Source organism: Bactrocera tryoni, chromosome 4 (assembly GCF_016617805.1).
Source record: "Bactrocera tryoni isolate S06 chromosome 4, CSIRO_BtryS06_freeze2, whole genome shotgun sequence".
Taxonomy (NCBI): domain Eukaryota; kingdom Metazoa; phylum Arthropoda; class Insecta; order Diptera; family Tephritidae; genus Bactrocera; species Bactrocera tryoni.
The window spans coordinates 5,945,159-5,955,887 of record NC_052502.1 but is presented as its reverse complement, the minus strand read 5'-3'; the positions used below and the strand labels follow the sequence as shown (position 1 = coordinate 5,955,887).

The 10,729-nt window shown below is 39.6% G+C and overlaps 1 protein-coding gene across 2 annotated transcripts in view; it reads left to right on the top strand.

Moving 5' to 3' along the window:
• Positions 1 to 9,613: 9,613 nt before the first annotated feature.
• The window catches only part of LOC120774318, a 76,374-nt gene continuing 75,258 nt past the window's right edge, over positions 9,614 to 10,729 (top strand). Inside the window, exon 1 of one of the 2 annotated variants that reach the window (XM_040103855.1) lies at positions 9,614 to 10,714. In XM_040103855.1, the coding sequence (XP_039959789.1) occupies positions 10,477 to 10,714 (238 nt within the window). In that variant the 5' untranslated portion in view covers positions 9,614 to 10,476. The remainder of the gene's footprint in view (positions 10,715 to 10,729) is intronic. The other variant, XM_040103856.1, reaches the window with a different exon arrangement.

Sequence of the window (10,729 nt, the reverse complement as noted above, 5' to 3'; positions counted from 1 at the left end):
TGCCCTACGGAGAGGTGCAACACAGGCGGTGAAGACAGCGGGTGATGCGAAGAGTTGGTGCTTTGCCAGCCGCCTGCCACATGAAAATTACGGCTATTCGATTTTTATTCGACGGAGCCTTGCAAGTGTGCGGCCAGGAATAAACAATAACCATATTTTCTATATTATTTGATAAGTTAATTAAATTATTCAGTAACAGAGGGCAGTTGCCAGAAGACAGCACAACGCAAAGGACAAAGGACCCGCTCAAGTAGTCACACAATTCACAGCAAGTGTCGAAACAAATATTTCAAGGTAATTCGGATTACACCGTAGATATAAAAAGAGGCTTTTAAGTAAATATCTATAAAAGTAGGGAAGGAAGGTCTAAACTTTCTTATAAAAATCCAACTAACTGATTATTTCTCTGCCCGAAAATTGTATGTTCCCGAAAAGGAGCATACATACTATGTACATAAAAAGTCACAAGAGATTTGGTGGAGGAATTTAGTGTGCACGTACCAAAAATAGTTAAATCTATATCTTTTCTTTTGGCAAATTCGAAGTAACCAAGGTTCCTTAAAAAACGAGTAGACATCTAAACTCAGACCAAGCTCACATTTGTAATTCACTTCACAAATACATAGTGTCTAATAAAGCCTGCAGATATAGTTAAGGTAGATTTTTCATGGATTTTTTTTTCGTTTATAAAATTGTGCTAAAATATGAAAAAATAATTGCTTCGAAATTTCGACTACCAAGTGGATGACTGTTGAACCAGTTTACTGGTAAAGTTTATGCTTTGTGAGGGGTGGTCTGTAGGTATTAAAGCAAGCGGCAAAACTATACTATATAGACATAATAAAAGACAAGTAAGAAAGAGCTAAGTTCGGGTGTAACCGTTAAGAAATACCTTCAGGTGTTGGCATAACTCTATTTTAAAGAACGATGTCAATGCCGTCGTATATCTTATACAGCTCATCGTTCCATCGAATGCGATATTCCTTAAATCTTTCGCACAACCTTTTTATCGAAAACTCGTAACGTCTACTTATCAGCTGTTGTCATCGTAGATGGCCCTGCACCATATAGCAAGACGGGAATAATGATATACTTATATAGTTTTGTTTTTGTTCGTCGAGAAAGGACTTTACTTCTCAATTGCCTACTCAGTCCGAAGTAACACCTGTTGGCAAGAGTGATTCTGCATTGGATTTCGAGGACATTGTTGTTGCTGTTAATGCTGGTTCCAAGATATACGAAGTTATCTACGACTTCGAAGTTATGACTGTCAACAGCGACATAGGAGCTAAGCCGCGATTGCGACGACTTTTTGTTTGATGACAGGAGATATTTCATGTTGTCTTCGTTCACTACCAGACCCATTTGCTTCGCTTCTCTGTCCAACTAGAGAAAATCAAAACAAACGGCACGACTTTTATGGCGAATGATATCTATGTCATCGGCGTACTCCAGCAGTTTTACATTTTTGTAGAAGATCTCTTCTCAATTCGGATCTGCAGCTCGATTTACTTTCTCCATGAGTAAATTGAAGAATTAAGAATTTTTTGTAGATTGGGCATAGCACAGTTGGGTTCCAACCATCGGGCATGCTTTCATGCGATCATAGCTGATGCATGCACCTTGTCAGTTCTTCGCCGCCATATTTGAATAGCTCGGCCGGTAATCTATCGGCCCCTGCCGCTTTATTGTCCGTCAGGCGGGTAATTCATATATTCATCGATTGGAGAATCGGGTTTGTTCAAACAACCAAAATAATGTGAGCAGACTGAAAGGAAAGGCAGCAGTAATAACACAGGTCAACTAAAAATTTTTTTTTTGGGTTTCTGTTCTCATGCTTGAATTCTGATCCTAGACATTGAAAAACACTTAAATATTAATCTCTAGTTCTTAAGTTTGCTTTGGGCTGATCTACATCGATAAGTATATTTGGGGTTTAATACGAGAGAGCTCATATTCGCATAAAAGAAATACAAAAAATATTCACTTTTAGACAGTAATTTTTTGTTATTTTACATTTATATATTATTTTTTTTCACACATCTTGAATAAAAACGACTCTTGTATCAAAAAAAAAGTTTTTTTAATTATAATCTATAGTGAAATTGTATAAAAAATATAAAAATCAGTCATTTCTGCTTAAAAATCGAAAAATTGCTCTAATTTCTACAAAAGAAAACTTTAACTGGAAAAAAAAAATTTTTCCTTATTTTTGTCATAGGAGAAACTAAAATTTAACATGTAGATGTCAGACCCAAAAATCGTGTTGACCTGTGTAATTTGAATTTCATTTGGGGTAGTATAGGGTAATCAAAAATACTAACCAATAAATTTATAAATGTTACAGCTAAAACGGGAGGAAAACCATTGGAGTTGTACTGCCTTTTTCAATGGTTAACGAGTGTTTCTTCAGCTCTGTCTCTCACACAGTTACACCATATTTAGCACAGGAAGAGAGCGGACTGCTTTGGTGAAATAATCAAAGTCTCTTTCGTTACAGCAAACTCCCTATGCAAGTTGTTTTGCATTTAAAAGCTCAGCGGGTCACATAGAACATGATCCGTGGAGTAAAATAAAAATTTCGATAAAAAAATTAATAATCACCGCTCGAATATTATTTCGCGAATAAAATGAGTAACTAGTAGTTTGAGAAGATATGAAGATACCTCGTTATTTAAACCTCTCTATCTTTGTCTTATGATGCCAGTTATATTTATGATTGACTTTTAGATTTAAAAGTCTGTAAATTTTAATGTACCGAAAATAAGTATGGGCTTTATATTCATTCGTTACTATAAGCAATTTTATATATGTATGATAGATGATGGCACTACTTATCCGGCTTATGATATCGTATACTTGTGAAGTGTACAGAATTTGCAAAGATGAAGTTCGACTGAATTGAGTTAATGGTCTTTAGCTTCTCGCACTGCTTCTTAGAATCAAAAGTATGAGGCTAATTTTGGTTGCACTTGATTAATCCTTTATTAACTTAACAAACTCATTGATTAAGGTTTCCTTCGAGATCCTTTACCGATCGAGATTACTGTGGAAATATCAATAATCTCAAAGGAAACCCTAAGTATTGCCATCAACTATCATATTTCTGTGGAGACGTATGAGGGCGCATTATTTAGCAAAGAAAAACCAAAATGATTTGTCGCAGAACATCGGACTTGATAAAGCAACATCGCTTTTACCCATTCTGCTCACACAGACAATATATTTCACTACTTCATTCTAAACCGACGCGCCTCATTTATTTTATTGCGATTTTGGCAAAATGCATCAAAACACAGGTGTGAATATCCGCACAACAAAGCAGCTTAAACGATCGTTATGAACACAACGAACTGCAAAGGGGTGTCAAAATGTGTGGCAAGGGCTTTGTGAAGTTATTGCAATAAAAGTTGGCTTATTGCCGATCAAATCACATGCGTTACGATTTGGATTGCTGCAGTCGTGTTTTATTTTTGTGCCCAGCGAATTGCAAAAAATGTTAACAAGTCGCACAAAGTGTTGCCAACGATGCAACTATGCAATGTACAATGCGCCTTGTCGCCATGATGTTGCAACATTGCTTGCACTATCAACGGCATTTAATCTTTTGAGCTGCAATTTCATATCGTCTTGAGCCTCATTAATGCAATAATAATATCACACATTGTCCACCGGTGACCAAGGGCAGCAGCAACAACAAAACTGAATATCTGTAAATATGTATGCTCGTCGTCTTATGGCGATTTGTTGCGCCGATATGTCGGCGAGTTTTCACTTTTCCTTTTTTGCGCGTTTTGCAGCTCATAAAATGTCACATGAGCTTGCGTGGCAGCCGCAAGTTGCCGCCAGCGGCCACCGCCGATATAACACACACACACACGAACTGAATCAATATGATGCGGCTGCCCCATCAATGGACGACGATATCGCGCACAGCAATTGCAACCGTTCGGAACTGATAAGCCTGTGCCGCGGAACGAGTTGGGCAACAAAGCAACAGATTATCCCCACAAAATAGCTAATGCCCCGTGGTCAACTCAACAGCACACCGACATTGGCGCTTTGCTGCTGCAGATGGCTTGCAATGCGCGTGTAGTTGTGGTTATATACAAAAAGTTTATACCGCGTCGCTCCAGCGTCTGTGCCATGCGCGTCGCACCGCCGAACTGGTCTCAGACCCGCCAGTCTTTCGAGCCAACGCATTTGCATTTTAAATGCGACACATTTGTTAGCGCGAAGTGAAAATGAAAACATCAATCCGCAGCAAGGAATAAAGCAAAAAAGGTGCAGGCTTACACATAAGTACATACAAAGCACAGAGTAGGCACACAGAAATACGTGAAACCTGCAACGCTTGTGCCTCAGCTTCGGTTCTTTGTTGAAGGTTTTGCGTGTGCGCGTTTCTAGATGCGTCAGCTGGCTGGCTGCCAGTCTGCGCCGGTGCATGCACGCTGCTTGTGCCGCCACGCCGCTGTGCGCGACAATCTTATCTTAAGCGACATTCAATAAATGATTACTGCGCATGTAGCAATTGTGTCTGCTGATTATGCGGATGCCGTCACAGATGCGCCGCCTTGCCCACAAGTGCGTTGATTTGCATGGCAAATTGCTGGCATATCTTTGCCTTGTTCCACTGCGCATGTGCTCATATCGGAATACACGTCTTTGCCTAGCTTCGGATATTTCAAATAACTTGACTATAAGATCTGTTGATTTGGCGAGTTTTTGCGGTTTAAAATAATAATTTTCAAGGAGCTTGATATATGCTGTGATCAAAAATGTGTTTCCCAAATGTAATTCTTTATTTATTCTTTGAAATCAATTTCATCATTTCAAAGTAATCCCCGACCGTCACAATTCACTTTTGTCAATGCTTTTTCCAGTATAGCCTTCAATATTTTCTTCTATTCTGCTTTTATCATTTATATTTTGTGTCAAAACGGTGTCCCCGCATTGGTCTTTTGAGTTTGTTGAAAAGCCGGAAGATGCAAGTAGCCAAATCAGGTGAGTACTGTGGTTGCGGAAAGCTTTGAGTCGAGTTTTGGCAAAAAAGTTGCGAGGAACCACTGATTATATGGCATGGTGCATTATAGTGATAAAGAAAGCAAGCGTTGTTCGCCATAATTCTAGTCGTTTCAGACAATAAGCTTGATAGAAAAGCGCATAATGCCAAGTAATATTCTTTATTGAAAGTTTGGCCCGGCGGAAAGTACTTTAATCACTTCATAAGAACCATTCACAGAAGAAACATTTTCCATATTTAAAGTGAGAATATGCACACAGATCTTGTGATCATTATTTTACAAAAATTAAATACGTATACAGAAGCACTTCGTTGTCATTCTGAACCACAAACTTATGTCATGAAATGTTTACATATTCGAGCAAGTATAATAGAACAAAGCAAAGCATAGTGGTCATTGCCAGTAGGTACACTGCTGCGAAGTGCGCTCTGAGGCTCAAGGAAACTGTGCATATGCTATGATGCGTTCACTTCGACAGCAGAGCGGCAATACTAACACTTAGCTGGCTAACTGTGCGCTCAAAGCTAATCAAGGAGTATCTGGCGTCATCAGAAATAGCATCAAGCTGCTTTCCCATCAGAGACATTTAGTCTCTGGTAACTGCAAGGCCGTCGAGCTAGCCAGTGACGGCACCCTTATTCCATTCACACTGCAATGGGTTTGGTTCTTACATCTTGCATTCTAACACCGGACCAAAAGACCTCGTGTTCATTTAGCAGGCGCTGATCGATGAGAGAGATCTTCTGAACTACTTACTCTTAGTTTCATCTTGCCGCAATAGTAAAGGTTATTACTGGACACTGACGCACTAACAATGGCTATTTATGCAGTAAGGCTAAAAATCCTGAAAAACACAAGTTGTGAAATACGGAGGGAGTGGAGTTTCTTCCTCATTGTCCAGTTTTCGAAACACTGGGGTTGAAACATCTCGGCAGTCTTATCGTCGGCGAACAAGGAGACATGGACGAATTTGATATTGGTCGCCACAACAAATTGTGATAGGCTCAATGCGCTTTATCGCTTTGTAAAGGTCTTATGATCTACTATATATCAAGATGCTCCCAATCTCGCGCAATTTTTGTTTCGTCAATTTTGTTCCGGTGATGAAAATCAAAGATGATCATGTCAAAGATGAGTCTAACTCTGGAACCAACAACCTACTGTACCTACTTTAAGGCGCACTTCATAATAAAAATAGAGAATTCCTTTAATCTAGACTTTTAAAAACAAATAGACTTAAATGAGAAATGAACCACAATGTGAGTGTAAACTAGTTCCAAACTTCCCTATGTGTGATCCACTTCATTGTCGACACAGTTTCGTAGCCAAAAGTGGAAGAATAACATTTCGCAATTAATTCACAAAAAAGTGCGAACCAGAAAAAAGTTAATTAGCAAGTTTATGCAGCTCTAAGCAAATAAAAGCATGGCTTTTCGTTTATTACGAACAACAAACATTAAAAATATGTATACTTTCCAAGCCAAAAACAACAACAACAGCATAATATTGCTATTTGTTTAATAATAATGCTAGAAATATTAGACTCACATGACTGCGGAGATGAATACAATGAAGACGTTTCAGCTGCGATCATTAGGGTAGACCATATATATGACAAGTGTTTTTTTGCGATGAACTTCCCAAACTTTAAGCCCTATCTTGAACTTTAAACCCTACCTTCGTAAATACCAGAGATAGTATATAGTCAAAAATATATCTAGATATATATAGAACCCGCTTAGAATTATATCATTACGGAATATCGGACTAGTACTGTGATATTGATAGTGAGTGATTTAAAACTTAAATTTTTTAAGAGTCACCCTAATGGTCACTTGTATATATTTAATTAGCACTTAAATTACCATAATTAGTTTAAAATGCAGATGGATCGTCTTAGAGATACACTCGAGAAGTGAGTGCAAACATATGCAATGTTGATCATATCTATAGTATATGAAGGTATACACGCCCAAGTACTTGCTATATGAATATTTATAAACTAATAGTATATGTACATGTGTGCCCATGTGTTTGTTGGCGTGACGATATCGCATGAAAACAGTCGAACAACAGTTCCATAGTTCCACTTTGCTGAACATCGTGTTGAACGCCCAATTACAACAACAACACCAACATGCCACCACACTTACAACTAACAACAACAGCGTAGATTTAATGACAATGCGAAGAGTGAGCAGAACGTGCAACAACAACAAGTTTTTTAAATAATAATAATAAAGCCGGCAAAGCAGCGCAGAATAAAGCTGCGCACACAAAAAGCTTCAAAAACTGTAATTGTCGACGGGAAGTGAAGTACCAAAAACAAAAAAAAAACAAAAGCAAAACAGCGCAGCTGAAAAAAAACCCAAAAGGTAAATAACTAAATACAACGGAAAATGAAACTGCACTCCCTTGACACCACACCGCCGCTGTCGGTCACACCGATAACTGCGAAGCATTTGAGCAGCGGGTATCTGTGTGGCGCAGCAATGTCAGTGGCTGGCAGCGAATGTTAGTTGATGGCTTGTGGCAGCAACATGTAATATAATTCCCACCACTTGCCCATTTGGCATCGCCCGAATTGTATGGAATTTCAACCGCAGCCATTCACCTAAAACACTGCACAATTAATGACAACAATTGCTGGTGTTTTCCGGTTGCCATGGCACCAGCAGCGCTGCACTCAAACAGCAAATACTCCATACTATTGTGTGTGTTTGTGTTTGTATGTATGTATTTACATACCCACACACATTCATAGTTGGTTCTTTGGAAATTCTGTGGCACGTTGAATGTGTTTGCTGCGCTATGCCGTCATCAAATCACAATGTGCGTGTATGCTGGCAACAAGTGGCGCATAATGCGCCAAAACCATCGCACAGTGGTTCACAGTTGTTGAAAATGGCTATAAATTTCGTTAAAAATTACACACACAATGAAATTTCCGAAGTGGCTGATAGCCGGATCAAGGTGAAATGGTAAGCGGTAGGGGCACGCAGGTTTGCCAAGATCAAGTGCAAGGGGAGGAAGGAAAACATGCAAGGCTCCTACACAGACGGTCTCGAAAAAATTGCTGTAAGGTTGTCACAACTTGTTGCCCATGTAGAAAGTACAGGGACGTAGGCTTGAGAGAGACGCCGGAACATCTCACTTGCTTTTGTTCGGCCTTATCTAGAACTATGCTTTGATATGTAGGAGCTTTGTTGTTCAAGGGATTCGATGAAATATGATATCATAACATATCAAGTATCTATTAAAGTTCACAAGCCTATATAATCCAATTCGGGCCAAAAATATTCGGTTATTCTCTGAGCGTTAGCGATCGCATTCACATTAACGGTCTTGATCATCACGGAAGAAGTAATGCCGCCGGTCAATAAACCACACCAAACCGTAATTTCTTCGGTGACTCATGGAGTACGTGTGGAATGCTGAATGACCATTAGCGCATATTTTGCTTATTGACGAAGCCATTCAGCCAGAAATAAGCCACATCGCTGGAGATTGATTTTTCGATGGAAATCCGGACTATTTTCAAGTTGTTGCTCAGCTGAATTCAAGAACATACGACGATTCTGGTGGGCAAGCGGCTTCAGTTCATGTGTTAATTTGGTCTTGTAAGGATTTAGGACAAGATCTTTTTGCAAAATTCGACACAACTATATCACAGAGATGCCCAACGCTTGAGAACGACGTGTGAGAGACTGATTTGGGTCTTCGTCATTTAATGCGCTAGCGGCACTAATATTATCGACACTACGAGCACTTCTTTGTCTCTCTGGCACGGAACATTTTATACTGTGCCTGTGAATTCAAAGTTTTTCACTAGACGCTCAATTATTGATCTGATAGGACGATTATGATGACCATAAATTGGACGTAGCGCACTTAAAGTTGAGGCCACTGACTCCGAATTTTGATAGAAAATTTTAAAAATTTCGCCTCATTCTTGGATCGTACATCTTTCTATGATGAAACCTTACTGAAGAGAAAGAATTTAAAGACATCTCTATCGGTCTACTTTTGTTGCGTCTTTTTGAAAAACCCTTACGCATAACTTGCTATATCTAATCCGATTCCTGTTTATTTTGGTGATAACTCAAGTAGTATATAATTTATAAACTTAGAAGAAGGTTTAACAGACGTGGATAAGAAAATTTTTAGCTATAAGGTTCCAATATTTTTAAAACCTGGGGTTTATTGTTATTATTCATTTCTATTAAATGTTTTTAACGTTAAAAAAGGCAAAATGTATCTAATTTTAAGTAAGGTTAACAATGTATGATAAAGATGACACAGTAGCTTAAAATTTAAATGTTGTTAGAATTTTTGAGCTATGTAGCAAATATTTTTCCACATACCGAAATTACGCGCTGTTTTTTGCTGTCACACAACACTGTGCCTTGGCGTGGCTGCTTAAGTTCTGAGTGATTGTGATGCAAGCTCATTGTTGTCGGTTATAACTATACCGCTAGTGAAGGTGGGTAACTGTGCGCACAGATACTAGATATTACCTTGCTCTATGACGGCGGTGAGTGAACCACTGACAGTCGTTTACGGAAGTAGAATGAGTGCAGCGGTGCAACAGTGATGAGCTTGACTAACTGTATAAAAACCTATAAAATTGTCCGTATTAAAAAAAATAAATGAAAAAATTTGCTAAGTAGTTCATAATAGTAAATGCAAAAGAGGCGAGCAAATAGACAGACTCGACAAGGCGAGCAATTGTTGGCAGGCGGAAAGAGCTTGCACAACGAAATTCCAACAAACACACAAATAAGGCGAGCAATAAGTGCAACAACAAATACGACAGCAACTGATTGTGTCTGACAATTGTTTATCAGCACCACAAAAGGTGCTTATTTGCATGCTTAAGCAGAGCCGCGGCCCAACTGATTTCACCAAGTGTTGTTTTTTTCAACGTTTTTATAAAAAATTTTCAAATTGAGCGAGTGCATGAAAAGCGGTCGATAAATTAGCAGCGTAACTGTGAAAAATTTAAATATTAAAGTGCTGTTAATAGAGCCGAACAATAACAAGAGTAAGAGCGTAAATAAGTTTAGCGAAAATTCGTGCGCGACGCGCCGTGACTTTGAGTGGCATTAGGGACGCCGCGGAGCACGCACCGCCAGCAAGCGACTGACTCACAGCCAACCGCGAACGCGCGACGCTGGCGCTGCTAAGCTCAATACATTTCAGATCATAACGCTTCGGTTTGGTTCAGTTCAGCTCAGCTATGCTTGGTGCGCGCTCCACTCGTGTGCGTTTCAAGCTCACGCGCGCTTGTCAAACGGTTAGCCTACTTCGATGGCTTAGCGCTTAGATAACGTTTACTTAGAAATAAAAATAAGTCTCAGAATCGAGGTGTTGCGAACACCGCTACTTTACGCTATTTTTGGACTGTGCGCGCTATCGTCTCAGTGTTCTAATCGGCTCCAACGGCGTGTCAATGTTCGCGCCGTGCAAAGCGCCTTGGTGTCGCCTCGCCATTTGGCTAATAGTCAGTGTTATTGTTTTGCTACTGGTATTGGTGCTCATCGCTCTGGCCATCTTCGGCAGTCACCCGTGCGCAGGCGCTCTAGATGGCTGCGACGCGTTCAAAGCGATTTGCGCTTCATATAACGGCGATCATCAGTTCTTCTACAGCCACTGTGATATGCTGCGCGAGAATTGCCTGACCGGCAGCGGTGAGTACTTGCATA